We start from the raw sequence: 21895 nt of genomic DNA, 5'->3' as shown, positions 1-21895 counted from the left end.
AAGAAAGCCATAGTGTGGCCCCTGGGCCAAGCACTTCCTCAGTTTCATTTATGCTCTGATGCTGTTAGGAAGATAAAACAGGAGTGGGAAAGGGTGTTACCAGCCACTTCAGACCCTCATTAAGAAGAGAAGCAGAATATAAAGAAAATGAACCTCGGGTCACAGCCTGGCTCCCTCCCTTCATGGAGACCCTTGGCCTTGCCTGTCTTTGCTCTAACAACGGCTGCATGAGAAGGCCGTGATGGTGAAAAGGCCCTCTCCTCTCCTGCCTCCTGCAAGAGTGACCTGTCCCAGGCGTGTGAATGACGACAGGAGTTCAAACGTCCCAGCTGCCCAGTCTCACCGGAAAAGGAAGGACAATTTGCAGTACAAACCCCAAGTAAGCAGTCATCTGTCTTCTACAATAGCCCTCTTCAGCCTTTTGAGACCTGGTACCTACTGATGGCGCAGGGTGGTAAGGCAGCTAACATGCTGTCTGAAGCTCTGACCATGAGGCTGGGAGTTCAATCCCAGCAGGCGGCTCAAGGTTGACTCAGCCTTCCATCCTTCCGAGGTCGGTAAAATGAGTACCCAGCTTGCTGGGGGGTAAACGGTCATGACTGGGGAAGGCACTGGCAAACCACCCCGTATTGAATCTGCCATGAAAACGCTAGAGGACGTCACCCCAAGGGTCAGACATGACTCGGTGCTTGCACAGGGGATACCTTTACCTACTGACCAACAAAGGATGTGAGTTTATGTGTGGAAAGTCAAGCTCCACCACCCAGATGCGAACTGTTTCCCTGCTGCCCTCACTTACAGCACAGCGGCCTTCTCCCGCCGTGAACAGGAACCAGTCAGAAGTAGGGAGAGAAGAAAAAAACAACAACCAGGCAATTTATTGCTTAACTGGGTAAAAGCCCCAAGAACAGTGCAGCAACTGAAGCCAGAAATGAGTCATGTGCAACCAAAGCAAAGTACAAGCAGGTTCACAGTTTTTCAGTTTTGCTGCCTCCACAGACATACACTGTGCTGGTGGGACCTACAATGCTGTGTGTTCATGAAACAAACGAACAACAACAACAAAAAGATTTGTAGTGCACAGCTCTCTTTGTATCCGATGCTAGGCTGTGTGGAGATTGCAGGGCTTAAATACTCTTAAATTCCAGCTGTATAGTTAAGCACAGATGCCTTACATTGCATCCGGGTTTGACAATCTGCAGTTTTCCAAGTCAACTGCAAGGGGCTCTCTTAAGAGCTGCTTGGGAGAGCTGATGTCTTGATGCAGATTGTATTGCTTGTATTGCAGTCATGGGAGGGGAAATTGCAGTCTTACACTGGCACCTGAACTCCGGCAGCAACACACACACACACACACACTAGCACACACAGAGCAGGACAATACAACACAGTGGAAATGGACACGGGGAGCAACTCCTCTCTGCTGTCTACACGTACGCTCTAGCTTCTGTAAGGCATGAATGACAGCTGCCATCGGTGGTAGCCAGCTGGACACCTGCCCTTTCCCCCTCAGCCGAATGTGAATATTCAAGTCCTTTCCCTTTACTTTGCTCATCTTCTTTTCCTTATTCAGTACAGGCGAGTACAAACGGGGGAAGCCAACCTGGGGTGTCAGTAGCTGTAACAGATACCCAGAAGAAGCACGCAAGGGATTCTCAATGTCTCTACAACGATAAGCCCCTGTTTGCTGGTTGCAAGCAGGAAGTGGCAGAAGGGCCTCAAACAGGTGCCAATAATCTAGCACCTTTCCTCACACCCTTCCGTATTAAAATCCTCTAGCGTGCTTAACCCGTTCATCTGATTCAGTACAACACCTCCCGGTCATTCAAGATCCAAACTTTACTGCACCTCTTACCGCACACAATAACAGAGTTGTTGCTAGAGCCAGGAGCTTCAGGAGAGCCAAAGGGGTGGTGCCAGGCTACAAAGCTCTCTGTTGCAGGACCAGGATTCCCCCGTAACATGACCACGGGGGCTAGAGCAGGGGTTGTCAACCTGTGGTCCTCCAGATGTTCATGGAGTACAATTCCCATGAGCCCTTGCCAGCGTTTGCTGGCAGGGGCTCATGGGAATTGTAGTCCTTGGACATCTGGAGGACCACAGGTTGACTACCCCTGGGCTAGAGTACAGGACAAGGCCTCCTCTCTCTGCCACCTTCAGAAAAGCCCACCTTGGCTACCCTGCAACGACACCACCGGAAGGTGGTGGTGATCAATTCTGCTCTTTCAGACAATGCACTCGAGGCATTGAGTTTATTTCATCAGTAATGAGGAAGAGGAGAGGGGGCGTGTCCACAATACTCCGATGCTCGCAGTTATGGAAGGGGGGGGGGGAAAGAGATCTATTGAAAGCACACGCAAGCATACCTAACACCCAGGCACCCAACATGCACAGAGTTCGGTCGAAAGGCAGGGGATATCTGGCCCAACTGCACCAGCTCCTATTGCACTTAAGTGAGGTATGTAAACATGGAACAGAGTTCAAAACTACTATTTGGAACTGGCTCAAAGGTCAAGGGGAAAGATGCCTCCCCCCTCCCCATGACTGGTTTAGGCCACAGGATCTAGCGTCAGAAGTGAGGGCAAGGGTAGGCGTGAGGTTTAAAATAGACAATGTAAACACGGGAGGGGAGCAAACGCAGTTATCTGCAGCGTCCCCAGCTGAAACAAGGGTCACCAGGCACTTTTTTTGCCCACCGGCCGATGCCCTTGAGCTTTGCTCCCAAGGGCTAGTTTCACACGAGAGTCTCTTCAGCACAGGTCAAGCGCCTCCTTCTCCCCAGGCAGTCAGTCCCCTGGTGCTTCAGTCCTCGGCTCGTGAGGAGGAACCGCAAGAGGCTCCCTCGGCTGACGGGAAAGGAAGACACCAAGGGCTCCTCGGTGGTTCGAGCTCGTCCTCTCCTTGGGCTTCTGGGACACAGTGAGATGCGGGGGTGGGCGGGAGAGTCTACCGACACACTCCCCCCTCCCTGCAAATCCTTCAAGTTTCATCAAGTTGTTGGTCAAATACGGGCAAGGACAAGATGTCCCCCCTCCTGCCCTCTTCCTGCTGCAGGGACCATGGCTCAGAGTATAAAACACTGTCAGGATGTCCAGGTCAAGAACGTCCCTGCAGCAAGCTGGCAGGCCAATGTCTCCTTGCCCCAGGCTTCATCCAGGCACTGAGGATTGTTCTAGCTGAGTTTGCTTGGCTGCTGGGACCGTGTCACAGGCAGAGGCAGCTTGTGGAGGCCTAGAGGAAGAACAGGAGAGCAGATGAGGGGGTCAGAGACCTGCACGGAGTCCTTTCATGCACACACTAAGTGGGGTGCTTTGCCGGTGGGTTTTGCTGTGTGGAATGGCACAATCTACTTGCTGAAATGGATTGGGATGCATTGAAGCGCCCTCAGTTTCCACCCTGCTCCCCTCTGAGGATACGGAGCTCAACTCAAAACAAGAGACAAAACAGGAGGTGTAGCTGAGGAGACGCCTACATCCCCTCATAAAACGGCGGTAGCGAGCTCCATCAGCATCCCTCCACCTCCCTTTTTAGATGGGATGTGGGATTAGTCTAGGATGAGTTTTTCGCCGCAACTCTTGGTCAATATGCTATTTCATCTGTATTAGTTTTTACTGTTTTAGGGGGATTTTATGTGATTGTGACCCGCCTTGAGCCTCCGGTGGGAGATGGGAAATAAATATACTACTACTACTACTACTAAATAACAACCACCACAATAACAACAGCAATAATAATCATAATCACCATCATCATCATCATGATTCTATGATCATCTGCCCTGGCAATTAGAGATACATGGTTTGCTACTTGGAAAGGTCACAGAAGAGTCCCGGGCATCTTTTAGAGCTTACAAGGCAGAGCAAAACCCAAGGAGAGACTATATGGCCAAACAGAGACTCCTTTCCCCCCTTCGTCATAGATCAGCAAAAAAGCCCTGATCCCCCGCATCATGGGAAAGCTGGAGGCAAAGGGGGCTGGGATCTTACCGAAGGCCCGGATGAGTTCAGCTTGTACAGCCCAGGTGAATTTCTTCACCAGGCAAAGAGTCGTGAGCCCAGCAAAGAGCATGTTGTAGAGAAAGACGATGTAGAAGTTCCCCAGCCAGTTAAACCTCCCAAAGTCACCCAGCAGGTCAAACCTTGTGATCCCTAAAAGGGAGAGAAATGCTCAGCATACGTCAACATTCGCTGCTTTGGCCCCAGCCCCAACAGTTCCTCATTATGTCACACAAACAGAGAAGGATCCCTCCCTATCAACCCCCTTGCAAAAAAACAAACAAACAACAACCCACAATTTTCTCAAACTAACACGTGAAACAGAGACAGCTTAGCTCCCTAGTTGGCTCCTGTAAAGGGCAGGACTCTTCTTCCCATACCCGCTCCTTCCTAGAAGTCCATCTGTCTCCAATAATACACTCCGTGACACCCTACAAGATGGCATTCCTGTTTTCCGATCTCATTCCTGGTTTGCCCTTGCTCTAGTAAGTGAGGAGGCTTCAGCACTGCACATTGCTCACCAAGACAATTGGGCAAGAATTCCACCCACCCAAGACTGGAAAAAAGATACTTCCAGACATCAAGCCATACAGTAGTTATTTTACCACCCCATTCCAGCTCCCCACAGCTGGTCTAATGGTGCTCTCTGCACAAGTTATTTCTGGCCACTATTTGTGACAAAATGAGGGCCAGGCAGGCTTGTTGGTCTAGGAATTCTACATTCATGGGAGGCAAGCGAGAAGTTTGCAGAAAGCAGCATCTTGGCAACCTTGATGTTAATATTTAAAGCAAGTTTCTAGCCCTCATGGCTCCGAAGAAACAGCATGTGGACACTAAGAAACAAGAGGGAGGCTTTTCAGGGGCATAACTAGTGCCCCATCATTCTTTACCACTCTGCACAGTAAAAAACTAACCAAGGGAAATAAACATCCAAGTTATCCATCATTTATACAGATGTGGCAGGACTATTGAGGCAGAATTGGGGCACACTCTTAACATACTACCCTAGCTGTAGGTACCAATTTTTTAACAGCTTGTCTGCACAGTGGCTTTATTGAAAAGACGGTCCATATGAAGAAAGGACTCACCCAGCGTACGAGACAAAACGGGGAGCGCCGAACTCAACACCAACAGGGAGACACAGTTCCCGATTATCTGTGAGGAGATAAAATCCGCTCCTATCAGACAGCTGATCTGTGGCTCTTACCCACCCAGCCCCTACACTTCAATGCATGCCACTTTCCCCTTCCTCAGTAGAGCCCCCCATCCACCACTCCACAAGAGAGCAGGCCTCCCACACTCCCAAGTTGTCCAACTCTAACTGTAAAGGGCCTGACCATGCTACCTTTCAAAGGCTGACAGAATAGGCACCGTTTCCCTTTGGGGGCAGCAGGAGACCAGCTACTACTCTTGAATTGTGGATCCTCACCAGGGGGCCTGGGTCTCTTTTCAGAGGGTGGCTGCATGCTAATGGGACTTGTACCGTCTCCTCTGCCGGCAAGCCATTTCATGCCTTCTGCACTTTGAAAGACAGTGAAGAGCCTCGACTGCTGGGGGGGGGGGGGGCTGGGGGGGGTAGCAAAGGCAGGTGACAAGGAAACAGCAAGTTCCTCCTGAACTCCTGCAAGTGGGGGATGGGAAGACCCATGTAATTCAGGGGCAGAGAATGACTATCAAAACTTGGGAATCCATTCCAAGGCAGAGGTCTGTGTCTCACAGGCCTTGCATATGGGTGCTATATATACCTTCCAGCCCCACTGCTTCACCTCTCTGTGCCCTCCACTTCCCTAACCAACAGGCCAGTGTTTCCCTTAGCCCCCCTCCTCAGCAAAAAAAAAAAAAAGCTCTTCAAATGTACTGTAGGGGAAAGCTTCACCCCATGGCCTATTTCAAGTCTGAACCTCCTCAGTTGATACTCTGTGATTGCCCCTCCCTCTGGACAATTCCCATGGCCAAGCGTCAAAGAATTGAGGCTTTTGAACTCTGGTGCTGGAGAAGACTCTTCTGAGTCCCTTGGACTGCAAGGCGAACAAACCGGTCAGTCCGAGAGGAGATCAGCCCTCACTGCTCCTTAGAAGACGAAACTCAAATCCTTTGGCCACCTCATGAGAAGGAAGGACTCCCTGGAGAAGAGCCTAATGCTGGGAGCGATTGAGGACAAAAGAAGAAGGGGACGACAGAGAATGAGGTGGCTGGATGGAGTCACTGGAGCAGTCGGTGCAAACTTAAATGGACTCCGGGGAATGGTAGAGGACAAGAAGGCCTGGAGGATCATTGTCCATGGGGTCGCGATGGGTCGGGCACGACTTCGCACCTAACAACATCACCATGACATCGCAGTAGCTCAGCCATCAGCAGGTGCAGGGGGAAGACACCTGCAACAGTACTCAAGTGTAAGATGTGCAGCAGGTAAAACAGAAGGCGTACCTTGGTCATAGTTGTGTCGTGTTGTTCCGGCAGCAGTTTGGTGAAGAGAGGAGAGCTATAGAACCCCACGACGGAGGAAATCATTAAATAGCTGAGACAGGATGACATTAAGGGCAAATGGTGGAGAAGGACTGATTATTTTATTTATATCCTGCCACTCCTACACACAGTGGCTCTGCGTGGGTCGCAACAATAATAGTTCACAATAAAATCCCCCAAACAATAAAACCCAGTAAAACCCAATAGTCCTCCCCCTGACTCAGGGGGTGTATCAGTAGGGGCAGCCTGGCGACCTGGCTGGCTCAGGGAGGGGCCCAGATCTTACTGCCCTGGCCTCAACCGAAGACCTGGTGGAAGAGCAGGGAAAGTTCCACCAGGGCCCTCAGTTCATTCCAAAAGGTCGGGGCCAGGAGCACATCTCTCGAGCCAGGGACTAATGACAGCAGAACCCCCGGAAAGCAGCATTGCATGCACAGAAACAAAGTGCAATCAATAAGCTCAACAGGCAGACAGAGTCTTCCCCACTTATTTTGATACTGGCAGACAAAGGGCCATGTAGTTATGCATGTAAAGAAGAACCCTCCTGACCAGACCAACTATCCATGTGGTCCAGCTTCTATACTGTTCCACACAGTGGCTGTCCAAGGCCCTCAGCAGGCCTACAAGAGACTCACCATTTATTCTCTCCCCCCCCCCTCCCAAGCACAAGGCATCCAGAGGTACACTCCCTCTGAAAACAAAACAGCAGTAAGAGATCCAGGACCAGCTCAATACTAAGGAAGGTCAGAACAAACTGGGCGGGAGGAAAAGGGCACAGAAAATGCAAGTGGGAAATGAGGTGGAAGCAGGGATGCCAGTTGAGGACATTCTGTTAAAAATAGAGGACAAAACATTGTAAACCGCCCTGAATCCATGAGGGAAGGGCAGTATGAAAAATACAATGCAATCAACCAACAGGCAGGCAAACAAACCAACCTTTCCTGGTGACATGCAGCTCTTGGCCCTCACAGGGCACACTGAAAAGGATACAATATCAGAATCACCTGGATGGCTGCCCCAAAGGAGCCAAAGACAGAGAAGGAAACTTTGCCCAGTGGTGCCTCCTGTTAAAAGGTGGGGGGAAAGAAGAGAAGAGAGACAAAATATTAGGCTGGTCTGAAAAAAGATATGTCGCTTCAAAGTCCTTCGGGATTTTTTCCTGTGTTCAGACTTTTTATCAGGGGAAAGGGTATCACAGTGGTCTGCGTCACAACCCACAAGACTGTAGCCATGCCAGAATACAGCTAGAAGTGTGGGGCAAGTATCAATACCAGGGAAAGGGCTGCGGAGTAAGACTTTCAGTGCCTTGCTCATAGGACTTCCCCCCAATTGCCCATATTATAAATTTGCTTTGAATTCTGATTCATGTGCTTTACTTTTGAGACACCTTCAGGTAGTAAAAACATATAGGGTGTAAAACCCCCCAGCCCTTCTACATTTATTGCCGGATTCTTTGAGAGAGAAGCAGGTTAGATTTTTAAAAAGAAACAAACCAGAGGATGGTCTCTGCTATTGATGCTTATGTCTGTTCTTGTGTCTATGTACAAAAAAGCTCCAGTGGAAACACTGGGTAGGAAGCCCTCCCCGCCTCACCTGGATTCCTCGGGGCATTGCTGCATCATCCAACAGCAGCTCCAAGACGTGAAAGCAAACCACGAGAACAGAGATACCCTGGAAAAGCAGGTGGAGAGGAAAAGATGAATACAGCACACTCATGGCAAGCCTGAACAGCTAGGAAGGCACGGGATTTGACTATGCATCCCAGCCCTTCCTGGTGTCTTTAAAACCCGATTCTCAGTGAAGCAGTTTTGCTTAAACCTGACAACACTATGGTACAGTATCTTCTATTAGGGACACACAAGGGAGCATGCCGGGCTCAACTAAACCTGGTTCTCGGTCTTCTTTCACTCATAGATCTGTTATTTTGGGCAATATTTATTTTTTGTGACGTCTGTCTTGTGTGTGAGTTTCCAAGTGGCTCTTTGCTGCACCCTGGTGGCTTCCCTGACAACGGCAAAAAGCAGGATGTCATAAACTCAACCAGCTTTATATTTAGGCAGGTCTGAAACAAGAGATCCTGCAATTCTTTGTTCAGAGTGGCAATATAGCCAATTCTATGCCAATTCTCCGGATTAGATTTCCCATACAATATGGCAACATCCCTTGGTTTAGAAGAGTTGGTTCTTATATACCGCTTTTCTCTACCAGAAGCCACATACATTCGCCTTCCCTTTCCTCTTCCCACAACAGACACCCTGTGAGGGAGATGAGGCTGAGAGAGCCCTGATATTACTGCCTTCCCTTTCCTCTCCCCACAACAGACACCCTGTGAGGGAGGGGAGGCTGAGAGAGCCCTGATATTGTTCAGTCAGAATAGCTTTATCAGGGCTGTGGTGAGCCCAAGGTCACCCAGCTGGCTGCATGTGGAGGAGGAGCAGGGAATCAAACCCGGCTCGCCAGATTAGGAGCTGCTGCTCCAAGCCACCAAGCAAAGCTGGCTCTCTCTTTAGACGACTTTAGACAAAGAACTAAACACAATGACTGAGGGCAACATCATCAATTAGCCATTACTACAGATGGAAACCTCCATATTTCACAGAAGCAAATTGCCAGGTTCTGGGGATGGGACAAGGAGAACAGCACTCAACCATCTCTCTTCTTCTAAAGCACAGGAGTAACACAAAGTCAACTCCTAGTCACCACTTCCATGTGAAGGAGTATTTCTAATGGAACAACACAGGATAGCTTAAACCAGTGGGTCTTGTTTTGGGGAGAAGTCTATCAGAGTCCCTCTGACACCCATGGCCGTTTTTGACTGAGAAGAGCAAAAAAGACAGGTTGCTCATTGCTAACGGGCGGCTGTGACAGATCACGGGGAGGGACCCAAGCTACATCTTCAGCTCATGCACAATGACGGAGAAAGCAAAACAGGCCTGTCTAAAGCCACAGAAGGAGAGGGCACCATAGAACAGGCCTCAGCAATCCGCAGACATTCCTGGGCAGATGAGGGAGTGAACCGGGGCCGTCAATGTAGGAAGGCTGAAAATCGGCAATGCAGACTGTCGCTTTCCTTACAAAGATGACTATGACCGAGCTCAGGCTAGGTTTACAGCACAGCATAAGCCCACCACCTTCCCGGCCCCGCTGTTTACCGTCAGAGAGAGCAGAGAGAGCATGGCTAGTGGGTAGCCCAGGTTCCTTTGCCAAGCTGAGGCCTTGCGACGCGTTTCTGTCAAAAAGCACAATGCATACAGGAGTTGAGTCACTTGAAGATCAACGGTTCTTATGTAGCGGCCAGACCCACCATGTTCATTCCATCCTCTCTGTCGAGGTGAGGACTGGGCGCCACACAGCAGAACAGTAATTCCTCATACGGTGCTCGCTAATGGCTTTCCTGGCCTTCCTCTGTTTCTCTGAAGCTGGAGATGGCACAGAGGCACTCAGGAGGCATCAACATTTTATCTATAGATAACACCCATTAGGAAGCAAGTGCCTCCATCACAGGGCAACACTTGGCTCGGAACCTCCCAACAGACTGTGTCTGGCTCCAGCAATAAGGGCAGCCATTTTGTAGCTGACTGATGCTGGCAGGAAGCCATTTTGTGGTGCAACTCACTACATGTTCTCAAAATATCAGAAACACACACAGGTGCATCAAGGTAGAACTCCTGCAGTGCAGCGTGGGTAGGGCCCTGTCTCTTCTCCCTTCAAATCCAATCAAATACAGCCACACACAGAAAGAGAATTTTGGGAATCTGTTTTGTAATGAAACGTCAGAAACATTGGCTACAGAGGCAGGGCGCAGGACTGGAGAAGCATCCCTGGAAGAAGCAGCCCCTTGTAGAGAGACAAGCAACTGAGCAAGAGAACTGAGCCCTGTCACTGATCACTGGACATCCTTATTATTATTTATTAGTTGGACTTAATGCCCACCACTCCCAGCGAACCGGTTCATGGCGGGTTACAAATAGGTTCCAATACAAAGCCCGCGATAAAACCAGATTAAAAACCAAATTAAAGCACAGTAATACAATTATTAGCAATATAGCAGTAAAACAACCCCATCTTAAATGGTGCACCCACCTAGGGGGGATGGTAGTACAGTGACTGGTCACCAACAGAAATGTCAAAAAATGGGAGGTGGGTATCTTCTTTGTGGGGGAGGGCACCAGATCTATGCCCTGAGAGACCGGTCTCCTCCGTAGACCTGGTGGAAGAGCTGTGTCTTGCAGGGCCTGCAGAATGCCAAAAACTCCTGCAGAGCCTGTAACTCTTCCGGGAGCTCGTTCCACCAGGTGGGGACCAGGATCGAAAAGTCCCTTCTCTACTCCTTGCCTTCAAAACCTGATCAAGCTTCGTTCATACATTTTCAAGCACCCTCCACACTTCCTGTGTATCTCTTAGGAGCCCCTTCAATTACTCGAGACAGGCTGTTCTGACTGGTGTTGTGACTGACGTGGAGCTTCTTTTAAGGATGTGACTGGTTTATTATGATCTATGTTGTAAGCTGCTTGGCATCTAAATGCTTTAAATCAGCAAACGCTGGCAGGGGCTCATGGGAATTGTAGTCTATGGACATCTGGAGGACCACAGGTTGACTACCCCTGCTTTAAATGAACAGGCTGAAAGTTGGGAACAAAACAGCTGGGTCTCTTCAGTTACAGTCCTAAAGTAAAAGAACTTTCTTGGCCAGAAGGCCCATATCACTCAATCGTTACACAATTGTGCTGCCTTGAATCCAAACCAGAAAGAATGGACTGTAAACAAATTATTAAGGCACACTGAGAAGGACATCAAGAGTGATATGAATATGCAGAATCCAGCATCCATAGAATTTTAGATTTCATCCAGGGGTAGTCAAACTGCGGCCCTCCAGATGTCCATGGACTACAATCCCCATGAGCTCCTGTCAGCGAACTGTAGTCCATGGACATCTGGAGGGCCGCAGTTTTACTACCCCTGTGTAACCCTCATAACTATAAAACATGTGGGATGTACCTAGTGAGAAAAGATCCCTCTCCCCCGCTTCCCTCTCCACATTCATTCCACCCTAGGTCTAGCAAAATGTTATTTTGATTCAAATAAGATTTTCTGGGAGCAAAGAGCACACACAGGCCTGGCAACAGAAAATAAAGAGTTACTTGAATCCCAGCATCTCACAGCTGTGCATTAATTTACCCATCTGGAACACATGTTTGGTTTCTGCCTGTCCTTACCCAGTGTTATCCTGTGCGTGTGGATTGCTAGATATTGTTGTCTCAGCAAGTCCATGTCAAGGTTGAGCCAGCAGGAGGTTTTCCCTTCACAATGTAAAAAAACATAAAGCCAAATCAGTTCCGCATTAGACAGTGAAACTGTATGAACCGCCATGCCCAGCTCCACCAGCCACGGTCTGAAGGCACCAGATTAGACAGCCAAACCCTCTACCAGCCCCTAAATACAAAATTTATGGCTGGCTGCACCCAACTCACAGTTCATCCACAGGTGGACACTCACCAGAGTTGATCTTACGACATATGGCAGCTTCCTCGAACCCCGTACAGTTCAGCTGCTCATCCAGATCCTCCAGGAGCTGCAGAGAAGGAAGCACACATGAGGCATCTGCCTGCTGCATTCCCTTCAAAAACGATATTCTAGCACAGTGGTCCCCAACCTTTCTGAGGCTGGGGACCGGCAGGGCATCGGGCCGCGCGGCCCGGCCCTGATTCCTGCTCCCCGCCCTCCCGCAGTAAGAAGCTTTCCGGGCCGCAAGCTTGCGGCCTGGGAAGTTTTTTACTGCGGGGGAGGGGGTGGGGAGAGGGAGCCGCGGCCCGGCGCCACGGCCTTCGCGGCCCGCCACCGGGCTGCGGCCCGCAAGTTGGGGACCACTGTTCTAGCACACTTAAGGGTGCGTCTGAACACAGGGTTTCTTCCACCATTATTTCAAATAGCAAGCCAAAACATTAGGTTCAGGCCAAGAAATCACTGAACAAAAGTCTCACCCATTTAGGTCCTCATAAAACAGCCAAAATTGGTATAGGGTACAGAGTTTTGACATGTTGCTAATTCTTGGGATTTTCAAGATAAAGCTTGAGAGTGTGCAGTAGAGTTGTTGGCCTCCAGGTGGCACCTGGAGATCTCCCACTATTACCATTGCTCTCCAGATGACCAAAATTGGTTCTCCTGGAGAAAATGGCTTTGGAGGATGGACTGTATGGGACTGTATGGGAGGAGTGGCCAAACTGTGGTTCTCCACATGTCCATATAATACAATTCCCATAAGCCCCTTCCAGTGGGGATTCTGGGAATTGTAGTCCATGGGCATCTGGAGAGCTGGTCTGGCCACCCCTGCTCTATAGCATTGTACCCTGCTGAGGTCCCTCCCCAAACCCAACCCTTCCCAGGCTCCACCCTCCAAGTCTCCAGGTAGTTTCCAACCTTAGCATGCAGGCATGAGGGCTGTCTTATGTAAAAAAATTTTTTTAAACACAAGGTCTGCATTGCAGCTTAGATAGCACAAAGGCTAGAATCTGGCTTTCTTGATATTTAAAAACAAACTCAGGCTGGTATTCCTGAATTTAAACATCACATGACAGCAGTGTGACAAGCCTTTTGATGCGCAACAAGCAGGCACAGCTGCCAGAAGACACAGTACACCTGCCCTGAGATTCTCCAGAGTGACTTCCCTGTGCACACCCATTACTATATTGAGCTTGAACCCAACTGGCTGTGTCACACTTTCGTAGGCCTCAGGCCTCCCACAGCAGCGAATGGCTGCCCTTCTTTCAGCACCCCAACCCATATTTACCACCCTGTCGCCTTCACTCTCTCAAGCCACACTACAGGGCCTCGGCCACTCTGACCTGCTCCTCCTTCTGCCCCCCCCCCCCGATTCCTATCTAAACTAGTGGTGTAGCTGGTGGGGCGTAAGTCCTGCAGGATTTCCTGGCAGGGGAAGCTACTCGGGATGCCTGGTTTAGGAATGGACAGGGCCTGGCTGGTGAATGAAAGTTTTTCACAAATTTTGGCCAGTTCGTGGTTTGTGAAACAATGTTCATTATTACTGAAGAAATGTCTCAGTGAAAGGCTGTCTCAGTGAAAGAGTTTACGGCAATCTTTCCTCATCTCTATGACTGAACTCCAGATTATTCCAAGAGAAAAAAATTTTTTATAAACGTAATTAACCGTTGCTAGCATATGGGTGTTGGAAATATAAATTATTTTATACTGAAATGATTTAATATGAGCCTGGCCCAGGTTTAGTCCTGAATTTTCCACGAGGGGTACGGAAGTCGACACACTTGACCTAAACAACAAAACATCTCACTTTACTGGCTGTTTTCCGTATCCTTTGGATTGGGCTGAGCAAATAAGGAAACCATCACTTATCTTACCCTGGGTTTTACCAGCAACGTCCCTGTAACGGTGAACATACGCGAGAGGCCAAAGGGGGTGCACACTGTGGAAGTGGGCAGAAAGAAAAAACGTCAAGCACAAACAGCATGGTATAAATCCATTATTGAAAACTGCCAGGAGATGGCGTCTGTCCCCACTCTTAAAGAGCTGTGTGCTCACACAAAAGTGGATGCTTCAGCCCGTTCTGCGCCATCGTCCTTCTTTTTCTCTTGCATTGGGTCAAAGGCAGGACATCTCTTGCAACTGGAAATATTCTGGGAAGCCAGCTTACTCTGAAATGCCCTCCCTTCTGCAGCACATCTGCTTCAAACCAGGAAGAAACTGTGCCAACCCCAGCGCTCCCTCACTGCCACGCTTTGAGCCCATAAAGAATTAATTGTAGGAAACCTGAGCACACTCTGTCCTGCCAAGAGACAGTGCAGCGTGAAAGAGACATGCAGTCTGGCAGAAACCCAAGCTAGGCTGCTCAAGGCCCTAGACCAGGGGTAGTCAAACTGCGGCCCTCCAGATGTCCATGGACTACAATTCCCAGGAGCCCCCTGCCAGCATTCGCTAGTAATTGTAGTCCACGGACATCTGGAGGGCCGCAGTTTGACTACCCCTGGTCTAGACCAACCTTACTCAACTTTCTTACCATTAAGAATCCCCTAAAATATTCTTCAGACCTCGAGAAACCCCAGAAGTGGCGTGATGGTGCAGAATCTGGTTGGGAAGCATTGCTATGCACATGCCCATCTAGGGCCCTTCCCACCCCCTCCAGGCCCAATGTTGGCTATTTTGGGTGTGTGGGTAGGTACGGTCATATGACCATGTATCACCTGATAAATTTTTAACAAATTTAAATTAACCTCCACCCATTCAGGAAACCCTTCCAGGGCCATCAAGACACCCCAGAAAGCCTGCCCCTAGAATATACTAACTCAGCTTGAGGCAAAAGAGCTGGCCAATTCAGGGATCTCTTGACAGCAATTTTGTCCATTCATTTGATAAACAGAGTCATGCCACAGATGTAGTAGGGAAAACAGACTATGGAGAGGCACATCTTGGTAATTCACTGATATTCTATTATTTTATCCCATAAAGGGAAGTTATTGGAAGTTCAATGTGATAAGTAATCCACTCCTGAAATAAATTAAGCAGCTCTCTCCCTTTCTAATCCCATCAGCATCTGACCACATCACTGTAAATTCCCTCCCAGAGGAACAAAAGAAGGCTGTTCCACTCTCACTTCTACAGGCAATAAAAGAACTAAGCCTGCAATCTCCAGCAGAGTTAGTTCTTTCCAAGTCTACTGTGAGCAAGGAGGCTTAGAAAGTTGCAACTCTGCAGTGGACTGCACAGCATGGCTCTTTATGACATCAGCATCCAAGTCAGAGACCAAAACCATAGGGTGAGGCTGCCTGAGCCAGGGTGGCATCGTGATTCATGTGTTGGGCTAAGACATTTTGTTTCTTCCTTTGTTTCTTGTTAAATTTCTACCCCGCAACCTCTCTGAGGACTCATGGCAGCTTACAAATAAAACCATGGAAACCCTATAAATCCCCATAAGAACAATACCTCCAACAGTGGAACAAGATTGGCGGAAACTCTCTACCACACTTCAAAACAGCCACCCTAGGTGGAGTCCCCAAATGTTAATGTGGGGACCTGATCCCACGGAGGGAGATCTCCATTCAGACATGTTCACTGGGTGATCCTCAAGTCCTGAGGCGTAAAAAACATGTGACAGGCAGGAAGAGATGGGCCTTAATATTATTAAGCCTGTTCTGATAAAGTTACAGCCTTGAAAAGCACTTCTGTCATACAGGCACCCCCCCCCCCCCAAACAATTTCCATCCAATATATGGATTTGCTTCTCTTAGCAGAAATGGCATTAGGTCTTAAGCAGCCCCTTTGTTTCACGAAGGGAGGGAAGATGCCTGACCTGTTTGTCTTAAGAGTTTCTGTGCACCATTCCTAAAACTAAGGAAACCAGAACTCAGAAGAAATTTATTACCCAGGGGAAGAAAGCATAATTGAACTGGAACCCCTTCCATATTTCTCATCCCACCCTTCCTCCAAGGAGCTCCTGAGTGGCAGACACAGCTCTTCCCGCCTCCATTTCATCCTAAGCCTGCCCTGCCCATAGGTACTACACAATTTCCTAACACATGCTAGCTGCACTCCTAAAATCCCGATCTGGGGTCTGGCGTGGCGCTCTCCCCCTTCCCCTGAGTCATCCCCAAATGAGGGATCGGATCACTTACGCAGAAGCAGTAGCACACCAAACAGGGAGATGCAGGAATAGAGGTAGGGGAGATAATACTCCCAGAAGTCTGTGGGAGGCAATTAAAAGAAACAAATCATTAACCTCAGCAACGCCAGTGGAGACTGAGAATTAGCAAGGGCCAGGCCCTGTTCAACCATTCAGAGCACAGGCTGATCTGAGGCTCCCTCTCAGTTTAGCACCCCCCCCCAACCACCCACTCACAGCTTCACCAGAATCACAGCTCAGGAGTCCAGACTTCCAGCCCATTCCTCCTTTAGACAGACTCTGTCTTCCCAGGACAAGACTGGAGTCTCCCTCATGGGAGCTATCACCAAGGATTTTGGTTCCTGGCGGTATCCTCATTAATTCCTCCCCTTTTTCTTCATATGCCCTTCTCAAAGTTTCCAAGGGAAGCAGTCCCAGTAGGGCCACTTGAGCACAGTGCAGAGGCCTCTCCTGTGCTTCTCCAGCTCACAGGAGCCCAGCATGCATCCCCCAAATGCACAGCTGAAAGTCTTACAGCCCTGCAAGATTTCAAGCTGAGGGACAATCCCTCCCCCACAAACCCAACAACCTTCCAACCAGGAACTTTCCCACGGCCCCATCACCTTAGCCCACTAGGGATGTCCACAGCAAAGCACATCACTAGGAGCAGCCAACCTGCTTGATGCAGCTGGTCAGATCACCAAGTGATTTAATTTAGCTTTCACTGGGTAGTTTCAGCATGCAGGCTTTTGACGAAGCAAGTTGTTTCCTTATTCATTAGAGAAGAGTTTTGCTTACAGACTGCATTCCGGGCTTGAGGCACCTGATTCTGTTTCCGCATAAATGGGTGCACAAAACAATTGAAAGGGGGATGAAGAAAAATAGCCTTACGATGCATGCTGGGTGCCTTCCAGTCAACTTGTTTCAAACCTCTGCATCAGACCACATCCCCTCCAATTATTGCTTGTGGAAAAGTCAGGGAGCTTACGGCCTGGCCTCTATTCATATGCATTCATCTGAAGGATTGTTCTCCTCTCCTCTTGAGTACACATGCCTCAACAGAGGATTGTTCTCCTCTCGTCTTTCGCGTACATCTGCCTCAACAATGGGAAACGCAAGAATAGGAGAAGCCACTCACCATAGAGAGATTCCCTGCTGGCTGCATCGTTGTCCACAATGGCTGAGGCGACCCAGACCATTCCCAGCACCAACAAGGTTAGCAACAGGAGCACCACGAAGGTCTCATATACGCGGGCCATGATCCCCTGGGGAAAGAAAGGACACAGGAGGGGCTGTGCTGCTTCAAGACTGGAGGGGGACGGAATTAGGGCCGGGGACGCATCAAACGGAGTGCCGGTACCTTCTTTGATCCCGCAAAGCCTTCAGCCTCAGTGAAGAAGTAGGCAAAAGGCATAAGGAAGACAAGGGACAGGTTGGAGAAGAGGAAAACCAGGTTCCAGAGCCCTGCAGAGGAGGAGACAAAAGGACTTATTGGAACAAACATGAAGGGCCTGCTTTCCCAGACATGCCCTGTTTCCCCACCACCACCACCACCTGCCACGTTCTATGACTGGAGATCAAGACCCAAGGCAATCAGCTTGCACCAGATCATTTCCCCCTACCCCATTCAGATGTAGACCCTGCCTGCACTATTCACTTTCAAAATATTACCTAGGGGCTTACTCTGCTACAAACAGCGTGAGAACAAAACAAACAAAAATGCGGCTTGCAGTTCAGAAAGCCAAATTCTGGAAATGCCTTGCTGAACAGTTACATCACTATGCAAACAATGTCATCTGTGGGGGAGCAAAACATAACATTCCATTGCCTCCCTCCCCCCCCACACACACAAAGAGACACCAGACTTACCAGCCATCCCTACACAAATGGCAGCACAGGGGGCTTTCCCACAATACTTTCCATTCCTGCATCTTCCAGCTCCTAGGTAAAGGTAAAGATATCCCCTGTGCAAGCACCGAGTCATGTCTGACCCTTGGGGTGACGCCCTCTAGCGTTTTCATGGCAGACTCAATACGGGGTGGTTTGCCAGTGCCTTCCCAGTCATTACCGTTTACCCCCCAGCAAGCTGGGTACTCATTTTACCGACCTCAGAAGGACGGAAGGCTGAGTCAACCTTGAGCCGGTTGCTGGGATCGAACTCCCAACCTCATGGGCGGACAGCTTCAGACGGCATGTTGCTGCCTTAGCACTCTGCGCCACAAGAGGCTCCTAGCAAGATCCTTTCTGGAGTTTTGAGAGTTCCGCAGAGGAACAGCAACCTGAGGTCGGGGGGGGGGGGGGAGGAGTGTGCTGAAATGAGGAGGGACAAGGAGGATGAAACGCCCTCTTTTTTCGGCAGTGGCCCTTGTGGAAGTAGAGCAATTTCACCTCCTGGCCCTTCCCCCACTCCAGCCCCACAACAATTCTTCCACAGGGAAGCCAAAATCCCAGGGAGGACTCTCTGGGTATTGCAGGAACAGAAAGGAATGTGGGGAAACTCCAGCTTCTGTTCAGAGGGCTGAGGCCATTGGTCAGGGGCTTGACTGCCGTTGTGCAGAAGGGAGAAACGGATGAGCCCCAATACACAGCTGCAAAGCCAGGGCTGTGGGCGGACAGGGCCCTTTAAAGAATTCAGTCACCTCTTGCAGGGGCTCCCATTTGTAAATCTTGCCCAAGCTGCCACAAGGGATAAAAGCTTGTCCCCTTCAGGACACAAAGGTGTGTGGAGCCTAGTGGAGGCCAGGATCTGGACACCACTGTGACATTTCCAGTAGAATGGAAGCGGTGCTGAACATTACATCCCCAGCTATTACAAAAGAAAAGCCTATCATGCCCAGCTCCTCCATCTCTACAAGCAAAGCACAACTCTATATCCTTCCAGAGAGCCAGCTTGAAGTAGTGGTTCAGGGCGGCAGCCTCTACGCTGGAGAATCAGCTTTGATTCCCCACTCCTCCTCCACATGCAGCCAGCTGGGTGACCTTGGGCCATGTGCAGTTCTCTCAGAGCTCCCTTTGACCCGCCTGAGACCAATGGCACCTTTCTTGTATTGGTTCTATGTTTTCTGTAAACTGCCCTGAGTCTCTGGGGAGGGTAGTATATAAACAAACAAACAAATAAATAAGACCAACAAATGTATTCAAGGTGTGAGATTTTGCGTGCATGCACATGAAACAGGAGTCATCTGAGTACAGATATAAGGAGAGAGCAAATTAGCATTAAATTAGTGAACAGCATCATGAAGATACCCAATAAATACGCATCTTACGAGAACAAATAACGCAATAGGTTTCTTTTAATGATGTCTGCTCCCAATTGGTTAAGCGCCTGCCATTATGTTTTTGTGACTGGCAACTGAACCCAAAGACGAACTCAGTTTATTATTCTAGCAAGGCATGATTTATTCACCGTGCTGCATATGTTGGATATTTTCATGATGCTGTTTACTACAGCTAATTTGCTCTCTCCTTCCTATTTCATTGTCTGAGGAAGTGTGCGTGCGCACGAAAGCTCACACCCTGAATAAAACTTAGTTGGTCTTAAAGGTGCCCCTGGAGTCAAATTCTGTTGTGGGGAGAGGAAGGGTAGGCAACTGTGAGCCACTTTGAGACTCCTTTGGGTGGTAAAAAGCAGGGCACAACCCCCCCCCCCCCACACACACACCAGCTCTTCTCAACGAGGACTGTTGCGAGCACTGGGCAAGCTTAGGGGAGCTCACCATGGATGAGGGAGCCATTCAGCCACTGGATGTAATAGTTCTGTGGAAAGGACAGCAGGACTTCATTGCTGATGATGGAGAAGGGCAACAGGAGCACAGCACCGAGAGAGACGGCCAAGGTGAAGGTGCACAGCCACAGCCTGTGGGCAGGGAGGAGAGAGAGTGGGTTACGTGCCTGAAAACTCCTGCTGCTGGACGGGTCCCCCTTCCAAGTGACACAACTCCCTTCCTTCTGGGAGAAGGCCTGGTTTGCACGGGGGCTGGAGAAGGAGGCAGCAGAATGGCCTGCAGGTGGTGCATGCCTGCTTCGAACATTTCTTTGCATACAAGCGCCATGGGGAAAAACGACCCTGGAGTCTGGGTGCATGCCAAACAGAACCTATCAGAGGAAAGGCTGTTTGACTTCAGGCTCAAATTTAGACACTTGCTACGTTTTGCAACTGATGCAAATCCCTATCAGGCCAAACTGTGCCCCACACGCTGAGCTCAGCCCTGCAAATCTAAGCATTTCATCATTTTGCAATGCTTTCTTATTTGTGGCAACAGCCCTCAAAGAGCCACCCAGGCCTCTCGGGCCCTCTGTTTACAGAGAGTCTTTAAACTCCACCCTGCAGCTTGAAGTAATGCCGTTAATTCTTCTGCTCCAGCATGCCAGAGCCAGGCCTAAGAAGGCCAGCTGCAGCTTCCACACAGCCAAATACCATCTCTCCCACCCTCCCTCAAGGAGATATTGCACAACCGTTCTATCACCACCTGTTGACTTGTCACTGCTCCTTTACTATTCTAACAGCCTGCTTCCCTTCTCACATAACATAACTACATGTCTGAGGGGACCTCAGCACCTAGCCTTGCCTCGGCATCTGCTAGCTTTCACTTCCTCCTCCAAGGAGACAAGAATCCCTTGTCCTAGCACTACGATGCCTTCTAGCAAGGGAACTTGGAAATGTCAAATATTTACTCCCTTCTCAAAGGCACTGGAAACTTAGAAAGACATCGCACACAGAGGCATGTCAGATGTTTGAAGAAACCTAGGCGATGCTCTTTGAGCCTTTGAGGGGTACAGCAGCTTTTCTAGAGGTTCCCAGAATCCTGGACTCATCTGTCAACTTTGGATGGCTGCAATTAAGGTGAACTGCAAAGCAGCCTCCAGTTGTTAAGCCTCTCATGCAGGCCGGTTGAGGATGGGATGCAAATGGCCTCCCTGTATGTATTTATAGGGGGACTGAAGTGTTGCGTAAAGAAGTGCTGGTACTTTTTCAACCCCTTGTTCAGTTGTCATTTCAATTAGACTGCAAACTACACCCCATGAACCAAAGTTGCTACTGGGTTCGGCAAGAGGAAAACAGAGATCAAAGAGAACAAGGTCAGCACAGGATGCATAGCGGAACTTACGCAATTCTGTTGACAGCGGCATCCTCGTCATCGTCAACTAAGAGAACAAGAGGGAAAAGGTTTCCTGTTTTAGTTAGAGGTTCCACTTCCAAGCACATCTGCAGCGCGTAACAGCCAGAAAGAGACTCGAGGGGTGTTTGGGTGTGTATTCCAGTCTGTTTCCTGCCTCAGGTTTCACGCAGGACTTTTTGCACGGGTCTCTCTGGACCAGGCTTTTGTGAAACCCTTGGGTTTCATCATATATATATGAATTTGTTAAACATTTACTGGGTGATATGACCATATATGGTCATGCCAACCTCCCCCCTCCCCCCAAAAAGAAATGGCCAATGATGGGCCTGGAGGGGGTGGGAAGGGGAGGGTCCCTGCATGGGCATGTGCACAGCTATGCTTCCATCGCACCATTTCTGAAGAATGTTTCAGGGGTTTCTCGATGGTAAAAAGGTTGAGAAAGGCTGCTCTGGACCATCCTGCTGCCAGGAACACCTACAATTCCTCTGGGCAGCTTGCACACGACAGCTGTGTTTTGCTCTCTGCTAGTCCTGCTCAAAATACAAGGGACCGTCACATTGACACTAACCTGCCTAATACAAACGAAATAATATGTGTATTCAGTTGCTGCAATCAGTGGCCTCATGCCAGCCTGGATAGTGTTCAGGAGTGAAAATTCAGAAGTTCTCTCCAGCATCAAGCTGCAG

At 49.4% G+C, this 21895-nt stretch overlaps 1 protein-coding gene across 2 annotated transcripts in view; it reads right to left on the bottom strand.

Moving 5' to 3' along the window:
- Positions 1–843: 843 nt before the first annotated feature.
- The window catches only part of LMBR1L (limb development membrane protein 1 like), a 48764-nt gene continuing 27712 nt past the window's right edge, over positions 844–21895 (bottom strand). The window contains exons 3-18 of one of the 2 annotated variants that reach the window (XR_013229568.1): positions 21198–21234; positions 19806–19945; positions 17450–17553; positions 17228–17354; positions 16103–16171; positions 13835–13899; positions 11958–12033; positions 11678–11761; positions 9614–9690; positions 8055–8132; positions 7452–7525; positions 6423–6513; positions 5084–5150; positions 3987–4148; positions 2113–3231; positions 844–1995 (exon numbers count right to left, since the gene is read on the bottom strand). Coding sequence is in view for 1 of the 2 variants with exons in the window: in XM_077328789.1 (XP_077184904.1) it covers positions 3173–3231; positions 3987–4148; positions 5084–5150; positions 6423–6513; positions 7452–7525; positions 8055–8132; positions 9614–9690; positions 11678–11761; positions 11958–12033; positions 13835–13899; positions 16103–16171; positions 17228–17354; positions 17450–17553; positions 19806–19945; positions 21198–21234 (1310 nt within the window). In the remaining variant the exon portion in view is untranslated. Of the gene's footprint in view, positions 3232–3986; positions 4149–5083; positions 5151–6422; positions 6514–7451; positions 7526–8054; positions 8133–9613; positions 9691–11677; positions 11762–11957; positions 12034–13834; positions 13900–16102; positions 16172–17227; positions 17355–17449; positions 17554–19805; positions 19946–21197; positions 21235–21895 lie in introns of both variants that reach the window. The other variant, XM_077328789.1, reaches the window with a different exon arrangement.

The sequence above is a fragment of the Paroedura picta genome, chromosome 3 (genome assembly GCF_049243985.1).
Source record: "Paroedura picta isolate Pp20150507F chromosome 3, Ppicta_v3.0, whole genome shotgun sequence".
In the NCBI taxonomy this organism is placed as follows: Eukaryota; Metazoa; Chordata; class Lepidosauria; order Squamata; family Gekkonidae; genus Paroedura; species Paroedura picta.
This window is presented reverse-complemented; position numbering and strand designations above follow the sequence as displayed.